At 44.6% G+C, this 14,498-nt stretch overlaps 1 protein-coding gene across 1 annotated transcript; it reads right to left on the bottom strand.

Moving 5' to 3' along the window:
• Positions 1 to 8,382: 8,382 nt before the first annotated feature.
• LOC149830733 (fasciclin-like arabinogalactan protein 17) lies at positions 8,383 to 12,314 on the bottom strand. Its single transcript, XM_090015917.1, has 2 exons — positions 10,983 to 12,314; positions 8,383 to 8,989 (listed from the first exon to the last, which is right to left on the bottom strand). Exons 1-2 carry the CDS (start codon positions 12,298 to 12,300, stop codon positions 8,910 to 8,912), a joined length of 1,398 nt encoding a protein of 465 aa, XP_089872043.1. The 5' UTR covers positions 12,301 to 12,314; the 3' UTR covers positions 8,383 to 8,909.
• Positions 12,315 to 14,498: the final 2,184 nt, after the last annotated feature.

Below are 14,498 nucleotides of genomic sequence, written 5' to 3'. Positions count from 1 at the left end.
TTAGAGTTTCATGACTCATCAAAGTTTGCAGGAAAGAACTTGAAGTAACTTGTGCAGATAGCTGAATACTCGATTCAACCAATCCTCATCTGGATCCAGCATCAGTTTACATTGATTAGGTTTTAGCGATCTTCGATTGATGATCAGCTCTGGCTGATTGCTCTCACAGTCCTTATAGTTTCAGGTCCTATCAGCTAGTGGACTGATGTCTCTGTCTTTGCATTTAGTCCAGATCTGCTACAGACACTCCTTAATGAAAAAGATAGAGACAAGAGACGAAATGAAGATGAAGGAAATGACGTGAAATCCTTTGATTAAGCCTAAGCTTAATCTCAGACCAATCCTCACTCAGTGAGGCCCTGCTCTCTCAAGGAGAGGTTGGTTAATTAACCTTCACGTAGCTACATAAATTGATCTCCAAAAACTCTATTTCTCAGCTCCTTTTACATAACATTTTGGCCTTATTTATAGGCTCATCTCATGAGAAATAGTGAAGTGCGCTAAAATGATCAACTATTGACATGGCTGGTCAATGTTTACTGCCGCTGTCTTCTAATCAAAACGCACCAGTTCAGCCTAGCCAGCTCACTCCGCTGACTCACCACCTTTGTGCGTGCTTTCTGTTGACGCACAACACATGCATCTTCTGTTGTCTCGTGCAATGCTCGCTTACATATCACCGCCTTGTGCTTGCGCGTTGCTTTGTGCCCACGTGCTCTCGCGACTCTGCACTTCTGCTTGTGCATCACGTGACCACATGTCATGCACATCGCTCATAGTGCTTATGCCTGTGTGCCATGCACGCCCATGCGCCATGCATGCCCGCATGCCAAGCTTGCCTGCGTGTCTGTTCGTGCAAGCGCATCCTACGCCATGAGTGCCCACACATCCTCATATGTGTGACACACTCTAGTACTTCCGCCCACACGCCACGTTGCACCTGTGCACTTCCGACCATGCGCTTCGGCACCGCTGCTCAATGGAAGCTCATGGAGTTGTAGTGAAGTTCATATCAAACCACCACGCTCCGCCTGGTCTTGCCATAAGACACCTTCGTCGCCTGTGGGTTATGGACCCTTAACTTCCATGCTTTATTTCTAATTTTCTTATTGAAGTTATCTGCACTATTTGTGCTTATTTGTCTCACAAACTGCTTCCTATTCACACTGAACTGCCACTACTGACATAATAATACTTTCGCTTCTGTAGGATCAAATGGAAACTTATTCCATTCTTGCATTAAGGTTGTGGACTGCTTTCGACCAATTCATAGCTTCTTATTGTCCATTAAGCATCGGCCTAATAGACTCCACTGTTGTCCTTCACAAGACAATTTGATTCTTTTGTCAGCCTTATCTTTATTTGTCCTCATCCATGTGTTAAGGCTCCGCTCTACTTGAGTTTCATTGTTGTTAATAGTTTCATGTTTTTGCTTTACCGCCCCCAAAGTTTTATCATCATTGTGGACCACACTGTTTTTCATCAGTTGAGAATCATTATCTTCTGGTTTACACATTGTGTCACCTCCTTACTGTGTTAGGTCTTCCTCAAGCACATTGCTATGTACGTCTAGGTGGTTATACCTCTCTATATACACATGGCATATGGATTTTCTATAGTCTTCATCAACTTCGCACCTTCTTAGCTGAATGGAATCTGCTAATATTAGTTTCATCACTTCCCGTTCATATACCGAAAGAACTAGTGAAGTATAATTCACTAATTCATGCTCCATAACTGCAATAGCTCCCGACAATTTCCTCAAGTCACAGCTGGGTTGAGACACTACTTCTAATTTTTTTTTAGTCTCTTGATAACTGCATCAATTCGTTTTAGGTACACCACTTTGATACGATGATTCTCCTTTTCAAGGTGATGCTCAATCTACCTGAAAATTCCTTGAATTTGCAATTCCAAACTTAAAGCAACATACACGGAATCTTCACTTCCGTTCTCGAATAATTCTGGGGCATATTTCCGCAACCATGTGCTCAACTTCCATAAAGATTTATTCAGATGTATTGCTTGTTATTCAGCTGTATTACTTGCATCATTGTTGTCATTTTGCAGAAACAAACTTATGAATGTGTTTCAATGGATATAGGCATTGTAATTCGAGGCATCAACTGTAACATTGCAATGTGTTGAGTGATTGACACGTTATAGAGTGCAGCACATAAGGTTCTCTTGCGGTATACTGCAACTACAAAATTGTTCTATAGTAGTTGGTAGGAGGATCCGAGGGCCAGAATGCTATGAAAAGATGCCAACTCATTACGGCCTTTGCCACTGTATAGACTTGGCAGCACTGTGGTGCTTTTGCCTTACTGTGTGTTGCTTAGCAAGGAATGAAAATGCGACACGACAGCTATCACACCAATGTTTGGTCCATTATGCACGTAAACACAATATGATTGGCTTAATTTGTTGCACACCTAGGGCAGATTAATTCTCTGTTCTAGTCTGCACACAGAAATTTTGTTGCTTGGGTTCACGCATGGCTCCGAAACACATAGACCTTATGATGTTGTTGTAGCTGTAAACTGTGAAACAACTGTGGTGAATAGGCAAATCGCTCTAATACCAATTAATACGACTTTACTAAAGATCGTGCCTGAGATCTATGTCTTTTAGAACCTCAAATGTATTTAAACAAACATGTAGCATGTAGTATTGCCTTATACAACAATTTAGGCTCATTTACAGCAGAAACATTGTAGTAAGAATGGATCTTGTATCTGATCTTCCTTAGAGTTTTGTGACTCATCAGAGTTTGCAGGAAAGAACTTGAACTAACTCATGTAGGTAGTTGATTACTCAATTCAACCAATCCTCATCTGGATCCAACATCACTTTACATCGATCAAGTTTTAGCAATCTTCGATTGATGATCAGCTCTGGTCGATTTCTCTCATACTCCTTGTAGCTTCAGATCCTATTAGCTGGTGGACTGATGTCTTTGTCTTTGCATTTAGTCCAGATCTGCTACAAACACTTCTTAATGAAGAAGACATAGATAAGAGAAGAAATGAAAAGGAAGGAAATGGCATGAAATCCTTTGATTAAGCCTAAGCTTAATCTCAGACCAATCCTCACTTAGTGAGGCCCAGCTCTCTCAAGCAGAGGATGACTAATTAGCTTTCACGTATCTACAAAAATTGATCTCTAAAAACACTATTTCCCAACTCCTTTTACATAGTCTTTTGGCCTTATTTAAAGGCCTAGCTCATGAGAAATAGTGAAGTGCACCAGAATGGTCAGCTATTGACATGGTTGGTCAATGTTGACTGCCACTGTCTTCCAATCAAAACACACCACTTCAGCCTAGCCAACTCACTCTGCTGACTGACCACCTTCGTGCATGCTTTCTGCTGACGCGCAATGCCTACGTCTTTCGATGTCTCGCGCAATGCCTGCTTACACATCACCGTCTCGCGCTTGCGCGTCGCATCATGCCTACATGTTTTTGCTCGCGCGTCGCACCCCTGTGCTTCCGCATATGCGTTGTGCGACTGTGTGCCATGCGCATCGTGCGTAGCACTTTTGCCTGCACGCGCCATGTGCATCTGCTCATGCGTCCTGTGGCATGAGCACCCACACATCCTCGTATGCGTGACACACTCTAGTACTTCCGCCCACATGCCACGCTTTGCCTGTGCACTCTTGACCACGCGCCTAGCCACCTCTGCTCAATGGAGGCTCATGGAGTTGTAGTGAAGTTTGTATCAAATATGCACGTAGGCACAAGCAAATGCGTGCATGTGCTATGTCAGTTGCAGCTCCAGCGCGTGCGACATCCGTGCAGGACTCCTCAGCACAAATGCATCGTCGGGTTGTATCTGTCATAATAGCGAACACAATGGGTATTATCAAGCGCATTTGAGAAATCTGCAAGATTCAAGTGCATTGCATATGCACTTTGTTCAAGGAAGTCTAAGGCATGTGAGGTAGGCTCGACAACGCCCGAAGACACAATGCGGATAGGTGCACACTCCCACACAACTTCAGTTTGTCAGCCATCACAGGTGCCAATGTTGCGTCAACCTGCTGCAAACAATGCACAAGTTGCGCAATCACAAAGTAAATGAATTAAGCACATAAAGAGATCTGTTTGCACTTAGCTGAGTGAGATGACACGACGCAGTGAGTAGAGTGCTTAGCTGGCACTAGATGCACAGATCACACAGATAGAGGTCTGAACGATGTGATTGATCGTGCAACATCAGTGCACAGATGCGTGCGCATGAGCAAAACGAAGATCGGATTGCTGTGTTCAAGCTACACGAGCAAAATGTGCAAACAGGCAAATAAATGCTTAAAATCAAGTGATTATCTCTAAACATTGTAAATACAGTTATTTGCATAGCTAAAGAAGATGATTAAGAGTGTTTGTGCTCTTTGATAAGTTGGCGCACACGCATAGGCCACACTCTGTGCTTCGATGAGTGTGCAGTGCATCAACGACTGCAACGGTGGCTAGGCTGATGCAGACCAATCCTCAAGTGTTGCGATATGCTGCAACAAAGAGGATCTGCTACTGTGGAGAGAAGTCTTAGCTAGAGCTATACGTCCCTAAGAAGTTGGAGGAGGAAGAAGAAACAAATCTATCTTTAGAATTCGAAATCTTAAAGAAAACCTAATCCTCAAGTGAGGCCCAATCTTTAAATTGTGGAGTCAAAGAGAAATTGCATTTCATTTCACACATAATGAATTATTTACAAAGAATTGCACTATTTATAGTCCTTCCAATCAAATGGCGGCAAGGGTTTGGTAGCCCACACATCAAATCCACAAGGCAACGTCCTTATGATGCTCACTTGAGACTGCACCAACCTAGCGCTCATCTTCAATTGCTGCCACGTGTGTGCCTCACATGTGTGGATTGTGCATATGTTACTCACGTGTCGGGTGCACACCCATCGCTAGGCTTATGGCGCGTGTGCATGCACATCCTCGCAGTTGTCGGTTGTGAGTCCATAGTCGAAGTTGCAATACTAATGTGTGTAATTCTCAAGTGCTCAGTTCCATGCTCCTGGCCACGGGGGTCAATTCGCCCATCGCCATCTATGTGCCATGCCTCGGGGGTGCTATGCCACCCGTGGCCCATCTCAACTTCAAGTTCGCATACGAACGACATTTATGTGGATTTCATGTGCCACAGTCGAATATCTTTCATACAATTATATATGGAGAACGCGTTCGTGAAGTTAGAATACAAAAAGAAGCTACTTCATTCGGTGGTGCCATGCTGGTGCCCACACGGGCCTGCCTGAACTTCGAGGCCACACATCTCCATTCACATTGAGAATTACCAAGCCAAGATAAAAAAATTGTTGATACATTAATATATGGGGAAGACCCTGGTGCGATCGTTTCAGCGAAATACGAAGTCTATGTTTGAAAATTTTATTGAGAACAAAACAGTGTTTTCAAAGAATATTAGGGTTTCTCCTACTGGCGGGGTCAACGCCCATAACACTTATATAGAAAACCTTTCTCTTGACTTGCATTGGTGCGCCACCCTGCGGTCCGAAGTGAGCAACCCCTATATCTTGTGATTAGCACATCAAAGTGTACGAGATAAGTATGCAAATTCTCAATAAGCATCTCAGTCTTGTCGCCCACCTTACCGCCTAACCTCGCACTCTTGCAAAGGCATCGACGAGTACATGTCGTGTACTAGCAATCAGCTAGAGTACACGCCAAATATCAAAATAAACCTACTTTCAGACTTAAAAAGAAGGTGATTATGTCAACTATCTTGATAGAATTATGACTTGACAATGGGTTGTGTATACGTGTGAGCCATACCTTATCCAACCAAAATGGGTCCATGTGCTTCTTTAAGCGATTTGGATCCAGAAATAGACCTAAGCTGGGCCTGGTGAGATCAGAACTGATCCATAGCTGGTTCCGGCAATCATGACACGAGTATCCATTTTCAACAATGATCTATGAGGGCATTTTTAATGCAGCGACGCCGTTGTACAGCTATTGACAGCCACCCATCTCAAATGGAGGCCACACCTATCTCGAGAAATGCCAAGATGAGAAATTTGAAATACATTATATGAAACCAGGCTTGGCAGGCTCAGACAACTCAGTGCCAGTCTGGGTGTGAACCCAAAGCCACAAAAGGTGGGCAGAAATGTAGACGTAGAGCAGGACTCAGACAAGTTTTAAGGCCCTGACCCCACTTAGTCCACACCATAGTGCCAAAAGTAATTCAAAACGACTATTAATTTCATATCAGGAATTCAAATTAGTAATTTCTTGTTTTTTTGGTAATTCTGTCATTTACTAGAACCAGTTGCATGATTAATCTTCAATTTTTAAAATAAGAAAATAATAAAATAATAAAAACATAAATACGTAAAGAAATTATACAAACACATTTTTCTCAGACTTTATCGATGAAAAATGTAAATACAACGACACTTTCAAAATATCAGGATGTTTTGCATGTTTAAAATGAAAAACGAACTGTCATGATATTTTTACGATATTTTAAAAAACATTGAAATATTTATCAATTTCGTCCAGACCTATTTAAATTAAAGCTCCAAACTTTAAAAAAGATAAGTGGGCCAACCTTAAAAACCTCAAGGACATGCATGTCATGCCGAGGCCAACCCTATGAAACCACAAAAGGGACACGACCGTGTCATATTGTGAGCAGGCAAGGCTAGACAAGAAAAAAAACAAAAAATGAATTAAACGGGCCGGTTGCAGCGGGGGTTACCCGTGGGGTGCACGCTGTGCTCATCGAGGCTTGCAAGTCACAAAAATCAATATGCTCTTCCTTCAGTGTATTTCGAGAACTCGATGCTCATTCCAATGTCCGTGATACTTATTCGGACTTGTAGCTGACTCTACAGCTCTCAATTACTTGTGCGCTCGTCACATAAAGGCAACACACCCATCCCTCTTTGACTTGAACGCTCGTGCACCAAAGACTTTGGCATCGTCCTGCTATATATTAATTCATTCGACTATGTCACTTTATATATTTTGTTGTACTAAACTTGCATGAGATATGAGATATGCATAGCCTCAAATCCACTTTTGCCAGACTTACTTAGCTCTGCACAACCCAAAATACTTGCAGGCATAGCCACCTAAAAAAAGGCCGTGACAGTGTGGCATGCATGCAACATAAATGGACACATTCTAAACTCTCCATGATTAGAATGACATAAGTTTCAACCTTAAGCAAATTGGTGAGACACTAAAGTAACTTTTGCAATGAATTGTTGAGGAGGTGAAAAAGGTTTGCCGCCTTAATTATGGAATTGGAAAGAGCAAATTAATTTTTTTTTCTTGTTATCTCTATCTCTGCAGGGGTAGCCACCCAAAAAAAATGAAAAAAAAGTGACTACGCCTCAAGGATAGGGATGTTAACGGGTTGGATTTAGCCCAGCATCCAACCCAAATCCAATTAGTCGGGTTCGGTAGTCACATACGAATCAGATTAGTAATCGAATTTGGGTTCAGTATTGAGTTTTGCATTCAAACTTGAACCTGTAAGTATCAGGTTTTAAGCTAATATAGGATCCAGATTCTTTTTTTATCTAATTTCTTCTGAATTCAAATCCAAAATCGAACCCCATTAAGTCAAACTCGGTAGTGCCCAGATCCGACATGTTTACATCCCTACTGGAGGGAAAGATAATCTTCCAATTAGCAGAGGATGCTGATGGATTAAGGAAAGGGACGAGGTGAGGTAAATTGTAGAGGGCCATTAATTACGAGCCCCATATATCCCAATTAAGTCAAGGACAAAGATGATTTTCTCTATTACAACTTAATCTTGAGGACCTCTCTATGGCGCTTCATTTGCCTGTTGCAAGTGAATGATCAATTCATCATGCAGCGTCTAATAGCCTCCTTGGTCAGGATGCTGCAACTTAACTATGTGGCCAATCAGACACAACTCAGATATTGGTTGCAGCAATCTCTAACAAGAAATGGAAGTTTTTGGGGATTATGATGTGGATTGAAAGAATACACCCTAAGATGCTCCCTTGTGCTCCTTTTCAGCAACAACAAAAAAAAAAGACACCCCCCCCCCCCCCCCTTGTGCTGTTGCTTGGATCCTGTAGGCCAGCTTTCACAATCGAGCAAGTAGTTGAGTGGCAAAATAACCCAAATATCTTAACAATGATGGTCAACCAGATTAGCGTTCCACATCTCCCAGGTAATCTTTCATAGAGTTACTTTACCAACCTCCATATCTTCCTAATTATCCAAGAACCGACATCCAACTTCAAAACATAGCAACGGTTGGGTAAATCTCATACGCCGTAGGAGAAAATTTCATGTAAGAATACAGAGTACGAGAGGCAAAGAATGATGTAGCATCCAGGGACATGCGTTTAATTACAGTTGCTATAAACGCAAAAGAATTTATTATTCACTTTCCTGTTTATTGTGGCAGCGAAGACCACGTGAAGACACTCTGTACAAGTCCCTCCATCGTCGGAAACATAAACGGGTCAACGTACAACTTTTAGACTTCAAACAACGCCTGAAAGCACAAAAACTTGAGATTTATATGTACTAGACAAGCTACCTCCCTTTTGACAGACTGGGGAAAAACTTTGTATAACATCTGTCTTGCACCCTTACCCAATCCAAAAAAATAGTTTTAAAAAATGAGCATCTTCACCTTCAATCATATTCCCGTCGGGGTTACACCCACGAATTTACACATCCTTTGAAAACATGTCAGTCTGACAGAAGGAAAACAAACAAAGTTTTAGAATCCAATCTCTCTCTCTCTCTCTCTCTCTATCTCTATCTCTATCTCTCTGCGCACACACACACATCAATGCTGCATGTAGAGAAGTTAAGGATATCAGCCAAAATCATGATGAACGGGAAATTTGAAGAAATTTGGCTAATTTACCTCATGTCCGCAGGCATGTGGAGAGACGTGAATGCTGTCCAATCATAGCTAGCATATTGCACGTTAGCTCGATCAATTTCCCTGTCAAAAGATGCCAAAATAACTTTATATTTTAAGCGATCTTCGGAAAAAATCTTTAGGTCAACCATATAAAAATGCCCACAAAATTTTAGCGTGCTCATTACCAACTTCCATGTTAAAAAAACACCCAGCAACTTCCTTGTGCAATTAAAATAACATAATGAGAAAATGACAGCTAGCAAATATAAGAATAACACGATTAAACTACTTTGGTGGGAAAGGATCAAACTTTGGACTCCCCGCCATATTTTCTCAGCCACTCACGCCGTGTCATATAGCACCTGAGATATCTAGAGTTTCTAGTAGTTTACACTAAATATCCCATAAACCCAAAAAAAAAAAAAATCCTATTTTCATTGATAGGTTTGCAGAACTTAAAAAAGTAAACCGCATTTTTCTTCTGAAAAACGTATTCAATATCCATTAAAAAAAAGAAGATGAAACCCCACTGTAGACTAGACCAGCACCAAATTGTTCCTTTTCTACTTCCAGGGGATGAATTCCCATTTTCACATAATTCACCAAACACGATTGTTGTTCCACTAAAAAATCATAATACAATAGTCAGGAAGAGCAAACACAATGGAGGAAAGAAATGCTTCTGACACATGCAACACAGCCTGGGTCACCAATAACAAACATAAAGTCCACGAAGCATCGTCACAAATCCAGAAACCGACGGCGACCCGGTAACACGATAACAACAGTAAATAACCATAATAATAAAAAAAAATAAGGCAGGGCAGGCAGCCAACGATCCCCCTCTTTTAAACACAGAGAAATAAATTCTTCATTTCCCGAAACTTGAAACAAATATACATTAGATTATAGAGGGGTTAGTTGGTTTCACGAATCACAAGGGTAGGCTATACTTTAATTGGACGAAAAGACAGCAACGACCCTGAGTTTTTATAAAATAGACAGCCCACCGCCACATGCAGGGAGAAGCATTCAATGATTGGGCAGAAGACTCCGGGAAGGAACAGGGGAAAGGTCGACACGCTTCAGATGGGGACGTTGTCGGTAGCACAAGTAGAGGGCACAAGACTCCGTCATTTCCCTAAAAGAAAACCCCACTTCTGTAACTCTGGTAGACCTCGGATGCTCTCATGATCATAAAGATCTCGATCGTGAACTAGCTGTCATCCGCCACAGGCGATAAATCGAGAGAATAATGAACTATACTCATAATAACACCGACCAGAGTAGTGAGATAATAAACGATGACTATTATACAGCACCATGGTGCTATTTACCGGTTTCTGGCTTAAGCAAGGTCGGAAATCGGGCGAAATTAGCGACATCTAGCACGAGGGGTGCCCCTTTTCTCCGGTTTTCGGATGAACAATGATAGTAAACCATGCCTAGAGGTACCATCTATATGGGTGAACAGGACCAGATGTACCATCTGAACCGGTTAATAGGACAACCATCAACACTACATTCTCTGGACATCGCGAGAGCGCAGAGCCGGAGGAATTGGTGCCGCCTGGCTAGAATGGCACCTCTTCATCGGTTTCCCATATTTGTCCTGTGAACGCCAAACAAAGGGACGAAGGTTTTTTCTTTTTTCCTGCATAGATTGCATTAATTAATCAACCAACATGTCTCCGTTCAATCCCTGCACGCCAAACCTACCGGTTTCCAGCCAAGCCATGGGTACACGGCACGGCACCCAAAAGAAACCCAGCATTGTTCCACTTCCATTTGCTTAGCGCACTCAAAATGAAGTATATGTCACTCTACCTATTCTTCTAAAACGTCTCATCATAGACGAATTGTCAGCCAGCCAGCGATAATCAATCGGTGACTAAGGTCAACAGGTCACCCACATTTCTAAAAATTAATAAAAATGAAAAAGAAAAACAGAGGAATGCAGAATGATTCAAGTCACCAACCAATCAAAATGCCTAAAGAAAAAAGAAAACGTCCACAAAATGAGATGATGACGATGAGAAAAGTAAGAATCAAGAGAGAGAGAGAGAGAGAGCACCTCTCCGGGTGGCGGTGGTGGGCGCGACGTCCTTGGGCTTGGAGGCCCTGGTGTTGGTGGGCTTGGGCTTTGGCTCGGACGGGAAGAGCACCTTGTCGATCCCCTGCACCGATATCCTGCCGTCCACGTAGATGTCCGGATCGACCAGGTAGGCCGCCCCGCTGCCGTGGCCCAACCTGACGGAGCCGTCGGCCTCCTGTGCTGTCACCTTGTGCGGCAGCCTGAGCGTGTCGTAGCGGACCCAACCGAACCGCCTAACCGCGTTGTACATGCTCTCCTCCGTCTGGTACTCGGGGATGAGGTGATAGTAGACGATCTGCTCGGGCGCGCCCGGCTCGCTAAGCTGGTCCGTGGTCAGCCGGCTCATGGCCTCGTCGTTTGGCGCCAGCACCGTCAGCACGTATCCCTCTGACACGAGCCGCCCCATCTCGGTGGCGAGCGAGGTCAGGTTCACCAGGATGTCGGCGAGCTCGTTGTACCCACCGTAATGCAGCAGCGTGTGGATAAAGTCCTTCACCTGCGACTCGCCGTCGAACCACCGGTGCCCCGACGACGGTCCGGGAGCCGGCGCCGGCGCCATCGACGGGGCCGACGCCATCGCCTCGTAGATGGGCATCGACGGCGTGTAGGGGGGAGCCGAGTACCCGTACTGGTCCGGCTTCTTCTTCTTGACCTTCAGCTTCATCGTGGTCGTGTCGACCTCCGGCGCGCCCTCCGGCAGGACGGCCGAGATCTCGGCCAGGCTCCGGCGGCGGTTGAACTCGTCCTGGACGGAGCGGGGCACGAGGAGGCGCTCGATCCCATGGATGACACCGTCGGGCCTGACGATGGCGTCCAGTTGGACGACCGTCGCGAGGTCCACCACCTTCCTGTCCCCGTCCCTGCGGGAGAGGCGGAGCACGTCGCCGGAAGATAGGGTCCGGCGAGGTGAGAGGTCGTTGTCGGGCCAGTCGCCGGAGAGGATCCGCTGGGGGACGACGTGGAACTTGAGGAGCGCCTGGAGGGAGGGGAGGTTGCCGGGCTCGAGCAGGAAGCGCCTGAAGTCGGGGTCAAGGTCGCGCTCGAGGGCGTCGTTCCGAGGGGCGAAGATGGTGAGGTTGTGTTTTCCCACGGCTTCCTCCAGAGTCTGCAGCAGCAACGCCTTCTCCACCAGCTCAGCGAGCACCGTGTAGTGCGAGTCCAGCAGCGCCACCAGCACCGAGTTCGAGTTTACAGCAGCCGACGGCTCCGTCGTCGTCCCGGAGAAGCTCGCATTGCTTAGGAGGAGGACGATGACTGCCCATATCAATGCTTTGCAGCCGCAGATCTTGATGTCCATGGCTGGGAATGAGATCCCTCGAGGCTCTGCGCCGCAGCTACGTACAGCTTCTCTTTCTTCCTCTTAGTTCCGCCTTTCTTCTGTTTTTTTTTTTTTTTGGCTAAAATTAATTTTCCACTCTCGATCGAATCGCGTCCCTCTGTTTGGAAATGGAGGGGTGTTGCTTATTTTCGTTCGGGGTTGGGTGGCGGGGAACTGCGTGTCTCAGGGGGTTAATAAAGTGGTTTGTGCCGTGAGGTCAGGAAGGAAAGGGAGCGTGGCGGGCAATGTGCAAACAGGGTGGTTGTGGTGGCCCACCTCTCCTCCTCAATAGCTTCCTTCTTCACTTCTACTTCACCATATCATGTGCATCTTTTTAAGCGGAAAAAGACAAGAAAGCCCTTGAGTTTCGTTTGTTCTGACGGGATCCCAGCCCCCATCACCTACGTAGCTTTTGTCGGGTCAGGCCAATGGCGCACAGTCACAAGTATTTGCAGGTGAGGGACATTGGTCGGTTGCGGACTTGCGAGATCAATAACAAATTGTCCAGACCTCCAAAGTAAGTAACATGGCCCGTTTCCAAAAGCCAACGTAGCTCATAAAGTTACAAGCTCTTTATTACAAAGCCTACTACGGGACACGGGTTCATAAGGGCGTTCTTGACATTTTGTAATGGTGGTGGGTTTTTTTTTATAGCATTGTGGTCGTCATAAGGGCATATTCGTAAAAATGAGGGAACGGAGTTTACTAAACGAAAGTCAAACAGGTTTCGGGCGGGACGTGTTTGTCATTCTGGAAGGGGCACCAACGACGGAAACGTCCCACCCGAAATCTTTTGACGTTTCCCGGAGGCGCCGTTTACCTCCGTTAGCGTGGGTAACAGAACCCTTTTTTTTTTTTGACAGAGAAAGCTGGGGTTAGGGAGATCCCTATCAGTTGTACAACTAATACCATTGGGATTCGAACTTGCAACGTCCCAACACAAACTGCTCCTGCCAGACAAGCGTAGCCGCCGTTGGTAGGTCTTCTTTCTTTTGTTTGTTTTTTGACATTATTTTTTCCTGCAGTTTGAACATTTTTGTTTTTACGGAGGATATTTTGGTGGTAGTTGGTATAAAGAGACGTAGCATCTGCCTTGATGGGACACGTGTTAGTCTCTCCTCGTTACCCATAAGGAACCCGGCCAACACAATGCTTGCTTGTCTTCCACTGTGCCCTTAATTATAGTTATCATCTCTCTCCCTCTCATTACCTGAAAGAGATTAAATCCCAAGTGCAGTGTTTAATCATCAATAAGCCTGATGTATGTAAAAATAGCAAATTGGCTTGCTTGCTTTCAGACTACTTATCCATGCTATGTCGCTGGAGGGTTCCTGACGTATCCCAAGACAATTGGGTTCGACCAAGCGCTAGAAGGACACTAAGTGCAAGAACATGGCATATGATCTGTCACGGGCTTGGAAGCGAAGGCTCCCATGACGTAACTTCGGGCAATCACAAACATCGAAATCAGGCCTTTTAAGTGCACAAACAACAGAACAAAAGCAAGAGTACACGTATGCACAAACACAAAGAGAGAGACAAGGATGCAAGAAGCTTTTTTATAGATACTTGAAAGCAAAGTACATCAAGAGGGGAAGAAAGGGTCCGAATACACGGTGTTCTTAGGCCGTAAGGCCTTATGGGGCACTCTAGAGTGCCAAAGAGATATATACATTATAGCAAAAAGGTAAAAAACATGGTGGTCCGAAACACGTTCTCCCACCTAAGTTGGCGCCATACTTGATGCCAATTGTTCATGGTAGCCTTCTACAAGTTGTCGATACTGAAACATGTTGCTGACCTTTTCTCAGGTAGCTTCACATTCTGGCAATCCCTTCTACTGCACTAAGTACTTTTTTACTTTCCCTAGATAGTTGTTGGAATGGTTGAGGATGACATCTTGCTTTCTGTCTGGTACACTGATTGTTGAAGGAGCTTTATGCAGGATCAGACCACGTTGAGACATACTCTGTTGAAGATCTTCTTCATCTTCGTGGAACGGTTTCAGGTTGCATATGTGGAATACCGGATGCACTTGAAAGTTTGTTGGCAAGTCCAGCCGGTACACCAAGTTCTCCACACGTTTGATAATTGTGAAGGGACCATCATACTTGCGAATAAGGTCTTGGTGGTGGCCCCGAAAGATAGTTGTGCGGTCAGGAAAGAGCTTGGCCAAA

Source organism: Nuphar pumila, chromosome 8 (assembly GCF_984573655.1).
Source record: "Nuphar pumila chromosome 8, dmNupPumi1.hap1.1, whole genome shotgun sequence".
Taxonomy (NCBI): Eukaryota; Viridiplantae; Streptophyta; class Magnoliopsida; order Nymphaeales; family Nymphaeaceae; genus Nuphar; species Nuphar pumila.
This window is presented reverse-complemented; position numbering and strand designations above follow the sequence as displayed.